The sequence below is a fragment of the Tinamus guttatus genome, unplaced genomic scaffold, assembly GCF_059628265.1.
Source record: "Tinamus guttatus ecotype Peru unplaced genomic scaffold, ASM5962826v1 Tinamus_guttatus_pri_ptg000007l, whole genome shotgun sequence".
Classification (NCBI taxonomy): Eukaryota; Metazoa; Chordata; class Aves; order Tinamiformes; family Tinamidae; genus Tinamus; species Tinamus guttatus.
Window position 1 is genome coordinate 884,613 of NW_028288541.1, and position 20,707 is coordinate 905,319.

At 44.4% G+C, this 20,707-nt stretch overlaps 1 protein-coding gene across 1 annotated transcript; it reads right to left on the minus strand.

Moving 5' to 3' along the window:
• Positions 1-916: 916 nt before the first annotated feature.
• CREBRF (CREB3 regulatory factor) lies at positions 917-19,415 on the minus strand. The gene is made up of 9 exons (XM_088521357.1): positions 19,347-19,415; positions 11,815-11,991; positions 10,735-10,860; positions 8,832-9,915; positions 5,353-5,547; positions 3,830-4,019; positions 3,324-3,397; positions 2,860-2,982; positions 917-2,624 (listed from the first exon to the last, which is right to left on the minus strand). The coding sequence occupies exons 2-9, from the start codon at positions 11,821-11,823 to the stop codon at positions 2,509-2,511; spliced, it is 1,917 nt and encodes a 638-aa protein (XP_088377483.1). The 5' UTR covers positions 11,824-11,991; positions 19,347-19,415; the 3' UTR covers positions 917-2,508.
• Positions 19,416-20,707: the final 1,292 nt, after the last annotated feature.

Sequence of the window (20,707 nt, forward strand, 5' to 3'; positions counted from 1 at the left end):
CTTTTTAATACTTTGTCAGTTTAATTTGTCACAAAAGTTTTTACCTGATTGCAAAACTGCTTTCGTAACATTTAAAAAAGCTGCCTTGTCTGCCTGGTTTTGATATAACATAAGGACCTCTCTTATGTGAGCAGGGTGCTGCCACCATTCGTAAGAAAGGAGCAACGGTGCTCAAAGCTCGGGACAGACACGGCCTCAGCCTCAGCAGAGACGTCCCTTGCTGAGGCCTTATGGGCTCTTTGCTCTTCTGGAATCGCTGCGGCAGCAGCAGCGCCTACGAGCGCAACACATCTGACCTCCTATGGAGAGGAGCAGCCAACTCTCACCTCGCTCCAAGAACAACAACAAAAACGCCCAAATTCCACTCGGATTTTGCATGTCTGAAGTGGATTTTCCAAGTTGTGCCTAAATTGCCCTGGGTATTTGTCCAGTCTCCTGCAGGCAAACCTTTCTGTGCAGCTCAGTAGTGGTATTTTGGCCTCCTCCTCCCTCGTGGGCTCTGCAGGCCGTTGGGACGGCCGCAGCCGCGCGCAGGCCGGCCCTGCCTGGCACCCTCGCTGCACCGTCACCCACTCGGACGCGCTCAGAGTACAAGCTCGATATAAAAATAATCTACATATAAACAAAAAGGTATCACAGTACAAACAGACAAACTAGAAATGGAGAAATACCCCAAAGGGAGCGGGGCGAAAGCCTTCATAGACTTTGCATTTTTTCAGCAGCTACATTTGAAAATATTTGGTATTTCTATTTTCAGTAAACAGTGTTCTGTCATTTTTAAATAGGGCGAGAAAAACAGGGAGGAAAGGGGGGGTCCATGAAACCAGAGAATGATCTTGCCTTGAGATAAAGGACTTTCTCATCACGGGCTAAAGCTTTTAATCTGTACTTTAACACTGACTACAAAGCCAACTCTTATGAGCAGAAGAGCAAATAAGAACTGTGTGTTAATATTCCCCAATCATAGAAACTACTGAATTAACAAGAATAAGTCACATATAAGTTTGAAGAAGCTAGTTTTGAAATACCTGTACAAAAATATAAAAGTCTATAAATTTTTTTTGTTTTGTTTTTAGCCTGTGTTGATCCTTGGAAACATCACATGCATAATAATACATCAACTGGAAAAGTGGCAACTAAGGAATTAGATATTTGTAGCTCTTTTTTTTTTCTCTTTACATATATACACATTACAATAAAAATAATTTTATTTTGGTTGTTTGGTGGAAGTATACTACAACAAGCTAAATATATTTTTTTTAATTCTCAAAGTTGAAAACTATTTTACCAATAGCTTACTAAAATCCAAATATATTAAAATCTCCTACATTAAGTGCAGAGAAAAAAGATTTAAAGACTCCGAGATGGCCACCAACTTATCTACCATGGAAGCGTACTACAAGAACAGCAAAATAATATTGTTATGTATGAATGCTCCTTCTGTAGATAATTGGACCCAAACAAAAAAATTCACAGTTCAGTAAGATCCCTAACCCTGACCTTTAATTTTTTTTTCTTTTTTTTTTCTTTTGTTTTTACATTCAGTACAGTATCATATAAGCTGTGCAAAACTTTACTTAGACTGGCAGTTCGCCATATCAGTTGCATTTGTCTTTGGTACAAAAATAAACAATCGCATTAATGTGCAAGTATTTGTTTTCTTCCGGCCAAAGTACCGAAATTAAGTTTTCTAGAGCCATCTTTTATACAATACATAGACTCTGTGGCATATATCTACATTTTCAACATATTCCTATATACATTCAAAAATTGTAAGAGCTGGAACAAATACATTAAAATCTATAATCTTACCAGCTATACATCTTGTTTTTCCCTCAGGGTTTTCTTCATACAAAAACTTTACCAGCTTATACTGATAGCTCTCCCTCCAAAATACAAGGCACAAAGAATATACTTTTTTTTTTCTCTTACTTGCACAGACATTTAAATACTATATTAAGCTCAGAAAATTAAATTCTTATATGGCACACTAGCTCTAATGGCATGTGTGCTATGTACAATGGATGCAATGAAAGCTTACTGTTTATTCTTTTTTTAGAATAACAAAGAAAATTCAATAATTCTAAAAAAAATTAATCCTTAAATTGACAGCTTTACAAAAAAAAAAGCTTCCTCTTATTTTACTTGGAGCATAAACCTGCTACAATGTCTGGCATATGCTAACAATTTTCACTAGCAAAAACATGTTTTTGCTTCTAAAACAAAAGTGATACAGGCTGGTCCTAGATAACTTAAAAAGAATCCTAATCTCTGTAGTTAAGCCTAAAGCAGCTTTCAAACTATTGGGTTTATGCTCAAAAAAATGCTATTAAGCATTTTTTTAATCATGCTTTGATTTCTTTTACTACATTGTTATTTAAAACAATGGAACCTAATTGTAAGTGTTTAGGTAATGCTAGGCTGACGTGCAGACCAGAATGCAATTTACAATGAAGTATTTGAGAACACAGGTAAAATGTGACCGATGAGGACGGGCGAAGGGATGTCTTAAACTTTTGACATTGGTATTCGTAGCCCTACAAGGCCACCAGTGGGGTCTCCTTCTGCAGTCTTCTCTAAAACTTGGTTCACAAATTCTGATGTTTGTCCAGCTACAGGTAGTCCTTAAAAGGAAAGTTAATAACACACATTGTAAGATTGCTATTATTTGCAGGTTCCTCTGAGTATAAAGAGGATGAACATTTTGGTCAGTGACCAACTAAAATGCCTAAAAAGCTCATAAATGGGCAGTGTTTCTTTTTTTTTTTTTCCTCTATTCCAAAAATAGTTCTTGATCTAACACTCCATAAATTACATGTCTCTTCATATACATGCGACTACATTAAGTTTATCGCTTACCAAGAGTATCTTTAATAAGCACATTCAATTTTTGTTCCATGTTGACTCCTCTATCATCTTTAGGAAACTGCACGCGATTAACAATTTCTTGTTTAATAGAGTTGATTACAAATAGTAAATTATCTGCAAAGGAAAAAAAAAAACCATAGGTGAGGATTACACCACATTCCGTCTGGAACAAAAGAGATATTCAGTTGTCCACACACTGTCATCTAGAAGAAGTGTTAAACATCTCATAGCTTACTTACTGTAACATCATAGACAATCCAAACAAAACAATTACATTATTATCTGTAAAGTAGCTCAACACTGCAGGTAACCCAATTTATGTTCACTCTATGAAGCAGTCATCAGCATTGCTTTCTCTATAAGCTGCCAGTTATGACCCAGGTTACATGAAGATGCAAATCAGAGCCTTGCAGTACGAATGTAAGAAAAACTAACAAGTGAAGAGTCATATTTACCATATTCTGTGTTGAGACCCCAGAGTTTTACTTTGTTAGCTTCATACTGGGCTTTCTTCTTTAGTCTACAAGCCCTATAGCAAGAAGAATTAGAACATTTTTCAAAACTTCCATAATACTAAGACCATCTGTTTCCATTAGCCACATGAACTTACTATTAACCAATACTTGCAGAGCTTTGATATACAAAATCATCTACTCAATCAGGCTCACTGAAAGCATGCTGCTACCTATAGTTGATTACATTTCACATTTTCTCACTGCATCAAGCATTTGCCCTGCAGCCAAGTATGCCAGCTTCTAATGGAAATAAATCATTAGCTAGGGAGCAGACAGGCTAGCTCTCAAAAGGCACAGTTGCCCTGCTTTTTGATACAGGTAATAAACCTGCCATGGGGGATGCGAAGATGAAGCAGGTTCTCTTGAGACAAAAAATTAGTTAGGTCTTACTTGTACACCTGAAGTCTCCAAATTTGCTCATCCAAGTAGTGCTCACTAAGATTTACCTGGAAGCCAGTTTGTTCTTTTCTTTTCTTGACCTTGGTCTGGCGGTTAAGGGCAGTTCACTGACTGGTGTCAGGTCACTGATCACCTTATTCAGTTTCCTCAGCTCATTCCCAATCTGTAGAAGTTTTCTGGGGTTGGGAGTCAGGTCTTCTACGTCAGTCCTTCGTGACTTCTTTGCTGCATATTTTCCTGTTTTGAATATGCAGAAAATTGGGTTGGAAAGTAACAGAACGGGTAGACAAAACTCCTAAAAAACATTCTTAAATACGTATTATATTTTAGTGTAGGTTCCTTTGTTCATCACAGAGCAACAGAATTGAATTGTGTGATCCCTATGCCTTTCACAGTAGCATTTCTAGACAAACAACTTCATACAATTCATGTTATATCCAGATCAGATAAGAGCAAATACTGCTGGCCAGGAGAGAAATGAATTCAAAGTGATGAACTACGCACACAACAGTGCTGAAAAAGAGGTATGTTGTAAGTTCAAACACAGTTGTTTTGTCCCGACCCTAACTTGCTAACAGTGTTCAGACAGTAAATTCTCTCTCACACAAGTTGTTTAAATTTCTAAATAATCTTCCTTCCTAAAACTCTTCATTAAGAAAGCATATAAAGACCAGCCACTGCAATGACCTTCAGAGATAATAATCTTAAGTAACCCAAGTAAGGGCTAACCAAACCTATTTAATTGTATTTGAAGCTATTTTGGGCCTAGATTTCCTGAGGAGACACGTATATTCTGGAGACAATTGTATTCTTTACGATATTCTGCCACTGGTCCATGTTGCTGCCTGGATCTTCACTGAAAAATGCCAACTATTACAGATACTTCAATGGAAAAGAAACAAGAAAACAAGCATAATTCCTGTGAGCGGCTTCTTCTCAATGGCTGCAGCTACAGCAAGGCTGGCCATCAAAAGTTATAATGATAAAACAGAGTTACTAGATCAATAGGTTTAAGCTCCTAAGAGGGTATTTAAAAGAAATGGTTTATTCACAGAAGAGGAAGTGCTTCTCTGAGTTGCATTTGCATTGGTGAGAGGAATAAGTAGGCATGAGCAAAAGAAAGCAGTTATGTCTCACTGCCCGTCCTTCGCTTCGTATTGCAGATAAAGTGAACTTGGCGTATGAGATCACTGGCAGCTTATTTCTAATAAAAACAGTGCTGAAACCATCTAACAGCTTCCAAGAGCAAATATCAGTCGCGTGACCCTCCCATGATGTTTAGGGTAGCAAAACTATAAAAATAAATTCCCTTGGGGCTCCCAGCAAGAACCTTGGCAGTCACAATCCTCAGTTCATCCCCCTTCCTCTGAAGGAGCCACACGGACGGGTGTCCCTGTGCCTTCCTTGGCCGCAGAGCCGCACTCCTAACAGAGCAGTGGAGTTGTCAGCGGTTTAAGGATTTATTTGCATGGCCAAAACACAACTTCTCAGCAGCGTCAGGTGTGGCAATTTGGCTACACAGGCACCAGCCTTCAGTGAAGACACCCAGTAACCTGGACTTTGTCCTTACCATGGTGGAGACCGTTCTTCTGATACATGTTGCTTGGTAGCGTGTCCCGATCCCACTCGGACGGCCTCAGCATTCTCTCTTGCTGCGATGGTGTTAGTTGCTCACTGTACTCCCAAAAGTATCTTCGTTTGCCTCTTTTCCGACAGGATATTGCAGTCATTTCTTTTAAATCCTCCACAGAATCATTTTCATATCCTAAAAGAATGCATTGTATTGTATTTTTTTTAATGTTTACAAGACTGTTTCTAACCTTTTAATTATGGGCTGAGTTTTTAAGAAATTAAGAGCAAAAAGACAAGACAATGGCCTGTTTCACATTATCTTATGGACTCAGATTTAGCCTCAACTGTTACCAAGTATTTGCTTTAAGTACAGGAATAGACATTCAGCCAGCAATGGTTCTTCATTTGCTGAATGGAGACAAATTATTTATGCATTGAAAGCCCCTTTCTGTTGTTTGAGCCCTTAAGAGCCATTGCTTTTCTCCCCCACAATCTCACTACTGTGGAGGAGAGATGGCAGCTGTTGACAGGGTTCTTCCACCTTCACCATTTCTTCCTTTAATTGGCAGGAAGATAATCCTAACTCTCCTCCACACCTTTAATTAGCCTTCAATCAAAATGTGCAGAAACAGAAAAGGATAAATGAAATAAAGATGGATTAGCAAAAGACTCATAAAAAAAAGCAAAATTATTGCTGCATCTTGCATTTAAAGAGCTTTGGGAAATAAGCCTAACTATCCATCTCTATTATATACTAAAGACGACCAAGTCCCAGCAGAGGAGGCTCTGCTATCGGGACTATGCACTAAAGTTTGTAAGTAAAGAACATATAAACCAAAGGGACACCAACTGCTTCATCTCTTTCCTCTTTCCTCCTTTAGTGGGATGAAAAGAAATAATCTACAGTAAAAATGCACAGGATTTTTGAGTTACATTCTGATGTACTTGGTTTAACTGTTCTTGAAATACATTGAAACTAGAAGGCCACTATGCAAATTGCAACAAAATGTTTAAACCACATTTAAGGAAACCCTTTCCCTCCTGCTAATTCTTACATATGCGTTATAAAAAGAAATTAAGATAATCTGTATTAAGGGAAAAAACTACTACACTGCCTTTTGTGCTGAAATACTGTATATAACATGTTACATTTAATAAAAAATAACGTATTTCAAAACAACACCCACACTCCAGAAGCTTACAGCAAGCCCAACCTCTACATGGGCTGCAGCTTAACAAGCCTTGGCCCCACGTGCGAAGCTCTGCATCGCCTTTCCCCAGCAGCACAAAGAAACACATTCTTCATCCCCTCCCATGCCATTAGTCTGTTTGCACTCGAGCAACAAGTTGAAAGAGGAAAAACAAACTTTCTTGTTTGGGTCTGGCTCTCCCTCACCTCACACTCCAAAGTTAGGAATAAAAGTTAGGTACAGAAGGATGAAACACATTCTAAAGCTCTATTTCTAATCATTACATCAATATCTTCACTTAGATTCATTAATTTGTATATTAAAAAGATATTTTAACCCAAATGAACAGAACAGAATTGAACAATAAAACATGCTTACTGAAAAACAAATTCTCTTGCAGTTAAAGGGATGAAAATCATGACATCTGTGTCGTTTATCATGATAATAAAAGAAATGCTGCCCAAACTTGGACAATAACTAGTTACACACACACTTGCTACAGAAATTCAGTGCCAAAAGGGGGGCTCATGTACAGCCCTATACAGCTCTTTAAACAGCAGTTACAGAGAGCAAATTGCCTTTGGTGAAGCAGTGTTTCATGTACTCTCAAAAACACGCAAAGAAGAGTAAACAAAAGCAAACTATGTATAAAATATGTACATCAATACATATTTTGATTATGACTGAGTAAGTCTTTGTCCTTTTAATAAAATATCTCTTCACTTTAAATTTTTGAACTGAGTTTGGTTTCAGTACCACAGAAGGCTAAATCCTCCAATGCCACCTTTATTTTTGGAACAGATTTCCCTAATATTCACCTCAACTCTGAAAGTTACCAAGAGCAAAACAAAGTTCTGGTGCAGTGTAATTACAATCCTTGGAGACGCTATTTTCTAATAGATAAAAACATTCAGTGAAACCATCTTTTAGTATCACCACACTCAGGTGAATGGCTTCATTCGCCAAAGCTCTCGCCAGCTTGTGCTGGTCACGCTCCTCATTACTGCACTGCACCACACTGGGGCATTTCGGTGCTGGGAGTGATTGCTCGGCAGTAAAATGTCAAAGCCTGCAAATAGTTAACACAATTCCATGAACTGAAACCCCACCACTTTAATAGGATGTCTCTTTTTCAAGGTTCCCAGCCTTTCCGTGGCTCTGCGGGCTGCAGGGCACTGTGTAGGTCAGCAACTGTGTTTTATTAGAGAGCTGCAATAGCGACTCAAAGGCTCATGTAAGAATATGTACAGGGAGCTCAATGCAGAAGAGAGGAAAAGATTTTTAAATGCTAGTAAAATACGTTAGGCACACATAAAAGTAACATGAGGGGCATTAAACACTTAACAAGTTTAATGCCTACTCAGGAAATCTCCTTTATAAAATAAAAAAATCTGATCTTAAGCGTTCAACATGACAAATATCAATGTGCCTTAGAGAAGCTGCTCTTTGAAAAAGGGAAAATTTAAACTGCCTTTTTTTCACCCTGAAAGTTATGCATTACCAAATGCTTGAATACCTTAATTCTTCTACTCTACTAGAGAGCGTTTATAAAATGTGAATATTATATCCTCTATAATTAAACTAATGCTTGGGTACAGTCCTGTCCCTTTCCCTCCATAGATTTTGTTTTTACAGAATGCCTTGCTACTTTCTGGGTGAAGGTTAGCTCTTATTTCTGTTGTTAATGCTCCTTTTCTACATTCAGAATAGGAAAATTCAGAATAGGAAAAAGAAATAGTATCCTTAGCAGACTCACTTAGTAATACTGCTGAAAACCACCAAGAAATCATTCCACTAGTTTCAGTGACATGTATTCTTTAGATTCTGTAGAAAATCATATGTGCAGTAGGACTTACATAAATTACGGAATTATTTTACGTAGGCTATGACTTCATAACAGCTATTAAGAGTCACAACTCTGAATACATTCAAGGCAGCAGCCTACTAAAGCACTAGAAAGTTCTGCATATCCTATCATCAACCCACCAAAGAGTAGACAACAGTTGCGGGTATTTGCTTTAATGACCTTGGGCCACAAGATTTCTATAATCTCTATTATCGCTTTTGTTTTATGACCACAGTTTATCTAGTTTTGCTAGAAACAGGGCAAACACTTATCTTGCAAAGCTTTCATTAATTACATTTTACAAAGCACTCTGTAAGTCTAGAATGAAAGCTGGTACCTTAAGACCAGGTGGTTCACCTGTAATATAAAACATTCCAAAGCATTTTTCCACTGAGCAGACATAGATTTATTAACCTTAACAAACCCCAACATTGCTGGTACCTGGTTCTGAGAAAGTATCACTGATGTCATCATCTTTATCATCTTCATAATCTTCTTCCTCATCATCATTTTCAGACAGCTCATGCTCACTACCAAATCCCTCATCGTGGTCCTCATCTTCAATATCCTCCTCATCCTCCTCCTCTTCTTCAGGGTCTCCCTTGGTTGACTGCTCACCCAAACTGTCTGTGACAAAAAGAGAATAGTTGTGCTCCTCTTTCTTCTGTGAAGAATCTGACACTGACGTGCTGGCAGAAAGACTGCTCTCTCCTACAGCGAGTCCTGCGGTTTCTTGGGGTGGGCTGACGAGCAGCTCTTGAGTTTCTTTAAAAGGCAAAACATTTGGAGTACTGTGACTGTGTGGGGACTCTATTCCTTTTCTTTCTTGTCTCTTTACTACAGCACCACAATAGCAGGTGTTTTCCTTTGCTGCATCCACATGTGTCTGGCTCAGCACGGGTCTGCTCTGTGGTAAAGGATTAATCTTTACTTTCGCCTTTTTAACATAGTCCTTACATTCCACATGAACGTTCACCTTGTCGCTGCTGTAGACGCCGCTCTTCACCATGATTTGTGTGCTGGAGGCAGGCTGGCTCGCAGCTTTGCTCGCCTTCTGAACACAGTCCAACAAAGGGGCCTCAGCCTGAACGTTCTTGGAGGAACAGACTGGGGCTGCAGCTCTGCTTGTAATTTTTTTGCCAGATAACAGAGAATTTAAAGGGTTTTGCTTTACGCTAAAGAGTGAATCGGGGTAATAGAGTGAATCTGAAACAGGCTGGGAGTCCTCACTGTTAAGCTGAGCCAGAGTTGGCGTTTTGCTGATCACTTCTTCATCTTGATATGGGCTTGAAAAGTCATCAAGGCCCAGATAATCCACCTCTTTTGTTCCCCAGATATCACAACTAGTTAGCTTAGTGTACTTAGTTAAGTCTTCACAGTACGTATCCCACTGCTCCCACTTGGAGGTGAGAGCAGCTTCTTTGTCCAGGATATCCGTAAAAGACTCCAAGCTCTCAAGATCTTTGCAGTCCTCCATGGAAAGTAAGTTGTCTCTGGAGCTTTGTTGATAGTCCATTTCTCTGTCCTGGGTACAGTAAGACAAGTCAAAAATTAATATTAAAAACTCATCTCTGTTCTCTGCCTAAATGGTAAACTTAATTGCAATGAAGTATGAGACTACAATTTTGTTCCAACAGTCCAACTGAAATCTAATTTTCATGTTCCAGCTACAGATCCTTCTGAAGACGCAGATAAAGACACCAGTCAAGGGCTGATGATTTTCCTTCTGTTATTACAGATTTACCTAATCACTAGGCACTAAACTAGGACCAACTTCCATGCATTTCAAACACGAAAGACATCAAAGGCAAACCATTCTCACCTCCACTAACCTAAGTTGAGCTTTCCTGCGTGAGAAACAGAATACGATCAGCTTTACCAGTCCCTGGAAAGCCTCATTCGAGGCAGATGGGTTATCGAGCATGAGCTTACTTTCTCCTTTTACACAGGGAAAACAAAGGAATGCTAACACAAGTAACTCACAAGTCAACTTTTGTATTGCTTTTCTTGCATTCACAGCTTGGCTGAAGTAGCGTTAGCTGCCCTTGCAAAAAGAGATTTTTGCAACTAAGTGTCTCAAGCTCCGTTAAATAGAATCAACACAGCTCTAGTCTGAGAGTTGTATGTCAAGCCTTTCCTATTGCCCAGCTTAAACGTACATCTATTGATGAAGCATTTACTGGACAAGCAGTTATGCTCTTCCCTGATGAGCCACAAGCACTAACAAGCCATCATCTATCATTCTGGAACAGATATTCTTTATTATTACATGAATTCAGGTCGTTAATCAAGATCAGGGAGTTATATGTGCACATGAACACACTTGCACACACAGGTGACCTACCAGTTCATACATGAAGTCCGGATCTGAACTGCTTGCCAGGAGATCTGTGCTCATCAGAGTCTGCTCTGAAAACACATGGCTCCGAAAGGCGTCCCCAAAAGGAGGGTCCATTCCGCTCACACTGGGCTACAATAAAATTGATACTGAATTTTGACACAAGCTATAAAAAGGCCTATTCTTCACTTAAGCAGAACATAAAAGATTGCCATTTCATTCAGCTCTCTGAAGCCACGCTTGCACTTGGAGTGCTTTTACCTGTGCAGATAAGCATGTCATTTCTCAGAGTGAGAGAATATGCTTTGAGAGCCAGCTAGGCACAGTCAGCACTTCAATCACAAAGGACACATTTGTATTCATCATGTAACTTCAAGAGCATTGCTCATTCACTCCTTTTTGTCGGTTTAAAATTGTCATGTGTTTGGCAAGTCACAGGGTATGTCAGCACTGTAGAAGGCAGCGGTGAGTACTGGCAAGACCTGGGAGTATCAGGAGGCACCACACGCTTCCAGGGCCTTCATCCTCATATACAATAAGCAGTGTTGGCTGCTCTCAGAACTATTAGAATTTGTAAAACCTTTTTCTGAGTGTGTAACTATAGCAAAATTATTAGCTATAACTAAGTTGTTTTACATTGCTTGAAAACTAAGTGGAACTTTGCAAAGAAACATTATGCAGCACAACTGGATGCACAGGGAACAGGCTGCCAGGCTTTCTGCTACTTCTAATTTCAGAGCTTCATTTCCCTTCCAGACACACTTGCCCCGAGGGCTGGGAAGGCAGAAACACTGCACTGCTCATTCAGTCTGCGTGCTGCCTCTGAATCACTGCAGTAATAAAAGGCTCTTTTCCAGGCATCCACCCTGATCAAGACAACAACTTTGCTGAATTCTACTGTGCAAACAAATAGAATGACAGGAGCAGCAACACAGATTCACCCTAGGTACCACCAGGACATCACTTATTCTCTTCTAAATTCTCCCTGTTGATGCCAGCCAAATATGCTCTTACCCTTTCTTTATTTTTATTCAGAGAGCAAAATTACTTACAGAAGCAAGTAAGATCATAAGACATGAGACTTACCTGAGGCATCTCCAAGCCCAGATTCCCCAAATCCAACTCCAAACTTCTTGTTTTATTCACTTGTAGATTCCTTTCCAGCTTTAATTCAGTCTCAATGAATTTATACAATCCATGCAATGATTTTTTCCCTAGGATAACTTCGGTTCACCAACACGGAGCTCTTCTACTTGTAGACTTCTGTATAAAATAAGCACAGCAATCCCCCCAGCAGGTAAGTATCCCGTCATCAAAAAGGTAGGGCTTAAAAAAGAAACAACCAAAATGAAGTAAGGACAAAATTTTCTCTTGAAAACTGCATATACCTCATGCTGGAACCTATAATGATTTTCATCCACTGCCATCCAACATCCAGTGAAAAGTTATAGATACTACAGAAGAGAGTTCCTGTGCAAACCTTTTCAGTTGTCTGAGCTACATTTCGTCGTCTTTCTTCCTCACTACCTAGACTATAGACAGATGGGAGTCTACTTCCCAGATCTGTAGACATATGAAAATTCTGCATAATTGGAAAAATGACTAGCATACGGCTGAGCACAAAAGAGAAACAGTCTTTGTGACTAATGTAACAGAGCCAATAAACTCTAAAAATATCTCAAACAAATGTCTCAAATATTAATTTCAGAACAGGCAGCAATGCTGGTTCAGCGATGCCGCCTCCTTTCCTTAGAGCTCAAGCCAGTGAGGCGCAGATGAGGTTCTATCCCTCACTCGCACAGCAGCATCTAGTGGTAAAGGGATCTCAGCACCGTGCTCACCGCCGGGCATGGGGGAAGGAAACGCCTCCCTAATGGGAGGAACTAAAAACTCTGCCAAACTCAAGAGGCGCCCAATAAAAGTTCTCTATTAATTCTTCTGTTAATGTCAAGTAAGGCACAGGCTAACCTGGATGCATTGAAATTACTGAGGCAAATTAGACCGATGTATCAGTTCAGTAGCTTCTACAGACCCATTGCTACTTTGGAAGTAGACCGGAAGACTTTCGGAGCCCCATATACCGCTTAATCTTGCATTTGACGCAGCACAACCGAAGTGCAGAACAGCCGCTGTCCTAGCACAAACAGCAGCAACCACAGCTCTGCTGGACACGAATGACCAAGACGCTCATAAGCGACAGGAAGTGAAAAGCACGAAGTGTGATACCGAAAATAACCCACTTGTCCGTCGTATCAAACCCGAGCCCCTGAGGCCGCTGTGCTGCTGCGGGGAGGCCGCTTTGCCAGGGTGCTGCGAGCCCCTCTCCCGCGCGAAGCGGCTCCGAGCGCCGCGGGCCGGGGAGCAGCGCGGACGCGGGGCCGAGCGCGCGGCTGCCCGCGGCCGTGCGGCTCCTCGTGACGGCCCCGCGCACCCCGCGAGGCCGGGGCGCCACGGGCCGCGCTGCCTCTCCTGCCCTGGAGGGCGAGCGGCCCGGGAAAAGCTCCCTCCTGCAGCGGGGGCGCCTGCAGCCCCCCTGCCACAGGCACCCGGCAGCTGCTTAGCCCAGCTTTCTGACAAGCACCTCTTCTATTTGGTTATATTCGGCATGAATACCTTGAGACCGAGGTAAAACAGAGACTATGAAAACAACGACAACAACAGAACTTATCAAAACGTACTAGTTTTCAAGTATCAGTTAAAATAGCAAGGAAACAGAAACTGCAAGTCCAGTTCCGCACTAGTCAGCGTTCTGGGTAAAACCCTGCCAGCAACGCTGAACAACGCCAGTCCCGTCAGGGTTTGTGTCAAACAGAAGCCAGTCCTTTCTGAGGAAATTTTCCTTCTGCCCTGAAACTTCTCAGGAACTCCTTCTACCTGTGCTGAAGTGACACTTGCTGTGAAGGTTGGGTGCTGAGGACACGCGCCCCAAGAATGGGCACTGCCTTCCCACAGCACCCACGAGCAGCACCCGGACTAGCTCTGCCTGCGCTGTTAAACTTTGCATATATGAGAAATTCACATCAAAACCCGGCCTGATCTAGCAGAAAGGGGCTGTTCTATAAAACAAGTAACCAGTGCGGATCCTTGATTCTCGCAGTGCGAGGAAAAGGGGCTGTCACCTTTAACACGAAGCACAACTAGGAGCTGCTTTGCATGCGGGGCTGCAGACCGCTGACTTTCCGTATACAAGAGCTGCTACTTCCTGGCGCCTGCAGCAGCTGCACCCGCGCGGACGGGCGACCTCGGCGGCCACTCGGGCAAGGCTGAGGCGGCTGCTCCTTTAGTGGCCGCTCTGGCCTTCTGCGCTGCGTTTTGGCTGGAACACGCACCTCGGGCAACTGCACTGACCTTCGCACGCAACGGGGAACGGACCGTGAGACTCGACCTGCGCCGCCACCGATGTCAACAACTGACCAACGCTTCCAAACTGCGGGAGCAGGAACCTTTTGGATCGCTCACAAACCCTCAAAAGAGACAATTAAGGTTTGATAAGTTTTTACTAGCTTGAAGACTGAAGTAGCCTTTAGCTATAAACTTAAAGCAGCAGCTCAGAATGACCGGACATGTCCGTTCAAAGAAGAATATCTGATAATCTGGTTTTCCTCAAATCCCTTTAGCGTTCTTTAGCCTTGACATTTCCTAGCATTAATATTTAAATGTTATTTGAATCTCATCAGGATCAATGCCAGTGTTCGACAAGATAAGGTTTTTATTGGTATCTCTGTGGAGGAAAAACGTGGAAGACGCAAGATAAAACACGCTGGTTCTTTAGAGACACTCAATGTCTACCCCCATTTATGAATGTTTTTTCACAAACTGGTAAATTAAGAGGTATAGCACCCGTCAACCACACTTATGGAAACGCTGATGCAAAATCTGAACCAGTTGCAAAGGAAAGTAACTTCATAGACCTCCCAGCTGGAAGTCCTGTTTTTTACAGGATTCATCGTTATTGGCAGCGTTAGCTCAGGACGGAATTAGACCAGAACAGTACAGATGTTACAGATCTGTAACGAATGCAAGTCTGGAAGAACTGAGAGATCTGTGGCAGAGCTCAAGAACAGCAGTGCAAGAACCACTGAACATAAACACAGCAGCCAGCGCTACAAAGAGCATCTGCTTGCGGGCCCCTTGGTGCCTCTTGCACGTGGAGATCGGGGCTGCAACCCCGGGGCTGCCTCGGGCACCGCAACGCAGGCGCACGCGGGCAGGGTGCTCCCTTTGGCAGCCCTGCACTTAAACTGGATTACGGTGATCAGGGAACCAGCTCCGAGTTTTGGGTTGTTTTGTTTTAGTCCTTTTTTTTTTTCCCTTTAGATTCTTGAGCCAAAGCAGTGCACAGCTGTATCCCTATTTGTGAAAGTCGGCTCACCGGGAACACGAGACGTCTCAGGAACTAGCCCTTTCGCTGAACCTTTAAGAATTTACAGAACTGACGACAGAATACATAAATATATCGTTCATGTTTTGCTAAAATCCTGAGGGGCCATCAATAAGTAACCAAAAATTATTCAACACAGTCAATAATTTATTAATCTAAGACCAAATCCTACAAAAATATTCCTGGCATTTATATTTACCTTTGGAAAGCACACTTTTAAAACAGTTTAATCGAGGTCCCAGGCAACGCAGGACGTCTGACCTTCAAACACGCGGCCGGCCGACGCGTTACCCAGCACGAGCCGGGCAGCCGCGCGTTGAAACACAGCCGGGAGCTGCGCTCGGAACGTGCGGCGTGACAGGAGGCACAGGTGGCCATTACCGCACACGGGCCCTTCCCGAGGCCCCTAAAACAGCCCTCTGCAATAACGCAGCGCCCCAAAGAAGCCCCCAGGAGAGGGGAACACGAGGTGCCAGCTTTGGGGTGACCATTCGGAAACACTTTCCTCGTTCACCTGTATGAATCACTCGCACTGTCGCTGTAACTGAAGTTACTGTTTCTATGTGGGTTTAGATGTATAGATTGGACAGCCTGCAGAGCACGGCGAGCGCAGCTACACCACTTCAGAGATTGCACAGCAGCGATCAGCGCAGCAGCTAAGTGCTCGTTACAGCTAAAGAACATTTCACGAGCAATTACACTGTCGTGATGGTGACTCTGCATCACACAGCGGAATTCTTCCAAGCTACATTTTCGAGGCAGAGAAAGAAAAAGCTCCCCTGCGAGCTGCTGCCAGCGCTAGGCCTAGAAGCTCAGGGGGAGAAGCTCGGAACGCTGTGCCTGGCTCGGAGGCGGCCCGAAAGCCGCGGCCTGTTTTAACAGGGCAGGCGCGACCCGTGCGCTCCTCGCCGCACGCGGTGCTCGATGAAGCAGCACGGCTAGAGATGCGGGAGCGTCTCCTCTGCTTCTGCTGGAACTTTTTTTTCCTTCCACAGTTTGTGCCAATTTGTTTCCTATTACAGGACATGCTCTGCTCAGCGCTGTTTTCAAGTGCAGAACATGTTTTTCTTATTGTTTCTGAGCGCAGTGTTTCTGTTTTTCCCTTCTTTCTACATTACTCTTCAATTGTTACGCAGTTAAAAAACACACAAAAAAAACCAAAAAAACAAGTTTACGTCTTCGTCCCCACCACAAAGTTGCTCTTATTTATTTATTTGTTTGTGTCGCCAGTAGGCAAAGGCACTCTGGTAGGTCTTCCAGAGGAAGACTCTGGTGGAGCTTCCTCTGCTTTCACCCACAATAGCCTCTTTCACCTCTGGTGCAGAGAAACCAAGTCTCTCTTCCTGCACCACAACGCATTTGTATTAAAATGCCAGCATAAGCACCCAGGACTCCTCCTTTGCCTTCTCTATCCCAAGGGCACACAGCTTAGGACATCCAGACCCGAGGTTTGACAGATTGCTGCCCTTAAAAAGAACTAACAATTTGAATACCGTTTCACTTCTCTTATTCTCTTCCCTTCCCAGGAGGCAAATTGCTCTTTCGCTGACTTTGCTCCTGTTCCTCTAACAATTTGTTCCCCAACCTCCATTCTTAATTCTATCTGCACAGTGCAGACAGCCTTCAAAATCTGGAAGTGCCAACACTGATCAGGACGTCCGCTCTGGAAGCGGATACAGAACTTCAGGCACTAACGTTTTATCCAAAAGAACATGGCACTACTATTTCTTCCCTTCTCTTGAGTTACTATCCGAGTATATGAATTAGGATAGAGTCAAAACAGAGACCGAAAACAAAAGTAAAAAAAGACAAGAATTTAGCTTGTGAAATCCAGGAACAGCCCTAAATAATGGCTGTTCCTGGAAGCGTTTTTTCCTAACATTACCATTCTTTATGATAAGAAAAATTAACTAATTCCACAGTGCTCTGAGAAAATCTTAAGATGAAGGAATGGCACAACCTATTCTACTTTTTGTAGTGCAGAATTACGTTTTGTTGCTCTTTTGTTAGAAACAGGTTATCAGTATGAGTTTCTTCAAGCCAGCCAAGCAGATCATTCCACTTACTCATGGCTAGTAAGAGAGGCAAAGCCAGAAGAAAAGTCATGAACAGCATCAGGCAAAAAAGACAGAAAGTCAGAAACAAATGTAAGAGTTCAAAACCAGAAGTAAGATTTTTTTTTCTTACATAACAATGTAAATTATTACAACTAACCTATAAAATCTAAGACCTTCCAAACTTTTTTGCTTGACAGAACAAGGCCAGCTTTCAAACTTTATGAATTGCAAAGGATGCTTTTAGTTTAAAGCATCATTTAACTAGGTTTTGCAACCCCTTTATCACGGACAGGCGAACCGTGGAAATCTAAGCCTGTAGATTCACTTAACTTATATCCCACTATCAGCTTATTAGTTGGACAGAATCTTCTATCCCCCTGTAAATTCCTGTTAACATTGAAGAGCAAACACTGGGAGCCCTTCAAGGACCTCTTTTGCCTCTCTTGTTGTTTATTCAGAAAACGAGGATATTCAACGGCTTGATATGCTGCAGGAGACTCCTGATGAGCAGGTAACACCCTCCATGAAAGCAGAGCAAATCTTTCCTTGCTCAGGTAAACCGAAGGCGGCAACGCTCCGTTTGAGCTCTCTGACCATCGTTCATGCTTAATGCCAAGCACTACTGCTGCACACTGATATTTCTACACAACAGCCTTCCTGCAAAAACAGTCATGGGAAATAATTTCTGTATATATATTCTGACTCCTCATTTAGGTTCTCAACAACAACAAAAAAGAGCAAGTTTCTAAAACAGCTGCATTTATCCCTGCAGAGTTCTTACATATAAAGACATAAAAGTAATAACAAGGAAAAAAATGCTTAGAAGTTACTTGGTCAGGCAACCTTAACTTAAAAGATTAGGCTAATTTTTATTATGCTCTTTAAAATATTTAAAATGTTTGAAGGACAACTTTATCAGAAGCTGATTCTGCCCTGCAGCCTTTCCACCACTTAGTGTCGGCGAGTCCGTCCCGCGCGGCGGCGCCGGCAGCCCGGGCCCGCAGGGCCCGCAGGACCCGCAGCGCCGCCGTTCGAGCCCGCCAACGCCGCCGCTCCAGGCCCCAAGCGCCGCCGTTCGAGGCCGCGGACGCCGGGGCCGCCCGACCCACTAACACACCTCCCGCCAACATGGCCGCCCCGCCGGGCGGCGCGAGGCGCAGCCTAGCTGCCTGCCGCCGCCCGCCCCGCCCTCCGCGCCCGCTCATTGGCCGGCCCCGCGCCGCCGCACGCGCCCGTTGGCTAAGGCGCACGTCCCTCAGCCGCCCAGCGGCCCTTTCAAGCTTGGCTGCGGCAACATGTAAACAAATCCCTCCCGGCGGCTCCTGAGGGGGCTCCGCGGGCGCCGGCCGCGGCCGCCCCGCTGTCCTCGCGCGCAGGGCGCCCCGCGGCCGCGCAGGGCGGGCGGGCAGCGACCCCGGCCGCGCCCAGCGCCACCGCGGCCCGCGCCGAAGTGGGGAAGGGGCGCCCGGGACAGCAGGTTCCTGCGCGGGCGCGAGCCCGCGGGAAGCCCGAGGTCCCGGGTCAGGGGCATAAAAGCCGCGTGGGAGCGGGCGGTCCCGGCCCGCCTGCCTCCCTCAGCGCTTCTGCATTTCCCTTTCTTCGCGCCCTTCCCTTCCTGCTCGCTGGAACCCCCCGCGCTAGACAACGGGACAGACTGTCGCCCACGCGCAGAACCCTCCCCCCAAACACTCCCGCCTTCCCGCCGCAGCCGCCCGAATGGTGCGGGCGGGCAACACCCGGGAACTGCAACTCCTGAGCCTGGAAGGAGCGAAGCGGCGGGGCGGCACGAGCCCTTCGCGGGCAGCTGCTGCGGTGCGCGGGGCACCGCGGGGGTACCGGCGCCCCCGCCTTATATAAGGACAGGTGACCTGCCCCTCCGCCCGCCGGGGACGGGGAGAGAGGGTAAGGGGACACTTGGATGCCTGCGGGGCGCCCCGCGCGACTCGCTCCCCTCGTGAAGCCGCCCCGGGCTGCGAGAGGCAGCGCAGCCCCCTGCACCCGCTGCCCAGCACTGCCCGGCCGCGCGCGCGCGCGCCCCCCGCGCCGGCAGCGCCGCGCCGGCTGCCACACCCCCCGCGGCCGCCCGCGAGGGGCCGCTCCGCGCGGCCCCGCGCCCTCCGCCGAGCCCGGGCGGGCAGCGCGCAGCCCCGCGGCCCGGCCCCGCGCGCGGCCGCGCTCACCGTGGCGCTCGGCGGGGGGCGCGGAGCCGCCATGCCGCGCGGGGTTTGTTTTGTTTATGTCCCTTCCTGACGGGCTCCCGGAAATCGCGTGACTCGCCCCCCTCACGTGGGCAGGGCGGGGGGGGGCGGGGGGGAGGCGGCCAATGGGCGCGCGCCCTCCCGGCGGCCAATGGCCGCCCCCGTCACGTGAGCGCGGCGGGCGGGGCCGAGGCGGCTCGTGCCGCTCCTCGCCGTGAGGTAAAGGGTGGCAGGCGGCCCCCGCGCAGCGCCGCAAACGGGAACGTTCCCCTTTCCCAAACGGCGCTACCGTAAAAAGCTGAAAGCGCCTGACTTGACAAGTTGTGTTTAACATGTTATGTGTCCAAGAACTTACCGTGCAGAGAGAGTTCCTTAATCTTCTCCCTTTCCATCTTGAAATGCATAACTAATATCACCATGCATGCGACGAGACTGTTTCCCTTCACCTCCAGTCCCTCCTTCAGTTCTGAAGCTCAAGAACCATTTCTAAAACATCTTTTTCTTCTCTTCCGTTGCCACAAAGCAAGAAGATGCTGCTAAAAGTCCGACACCTGCATGTCCGTTAGGCACCAGTGACTGAATCTGCCTGCTCCTAGTTCCTGCTATCATACAAAATAAAAATAATAAAAAAAATACCCATAACCCTGAGCAGTGCTGATTCCTGGCTCTTGTGTAGCAGTTCATTCCATAATCGTGATGCAGTCTGCCAAGTAACATTCAGCAAAACTGAAACAAAACATCATACTTTATCTTTTCCAATTATATTACTACCTGACATCTGTTTCAGAGAAAATATTAAGCATTCGGATAAAGAAAAACCCCTGGATCTGGAAAGCCCAAAACCGTGCGTGCCTGTGGCTTGTCTGGCCAGGCTTTCAATACTGACTTGCAACAAGTTCACCCCAGCTGAAACATGTACTTTGAACTTTATTTCTCCCATATCTTCTATAATAGGCAATAACTCACAGCCTAAAAGAGAAAGCTTGTTAGAAACTTTCATAACCCATATACTCATAGCAATTTCTCTGGCACTGGATATTTTCTTTTACTGTTTCCTTTCCAGTTTAGATCATCAATCTTGTTAACCTGATTTTAAAAACAGTTGCACAGTCGCTATTCCCAAAGATACAACAAGCATTTCTCCTCCCTGTATTATGTGAGGGATAACTTACCTTGTCCCTGCACCCATTTAAAAAACTTCATGGAAGTTTATGTGAATTTAAAAAAAAAAAAAAAAAAGCAATTATTTGCCACATAGTCAATATAGCACTATGCTGAACAGGTTTTTACATGTGAAAAGGCTACTGCCAGTAGTAGATAACTTGGGGAAAAAAAAATCAGAA

Bases quoted from the DNA above. Each gene is read 5' to 3' on its own strand.
- CREBRF (XM_088521357.1), bottom strand. The intron at 9,916-10,734 runs GTAGGTCACCTG...TACTGTACCCAG, and splicing joins CGGACTTCATGTATGAACTG to GACAGAGAAATGGACTATCA. The intron at 2,625-2,859 runs GTAAGCGATAAA...TTTCCTTTTAAG, and splicing joins GCTTATTAAAGATACTCTTG to GACTACCTGTAGCTGGACAA.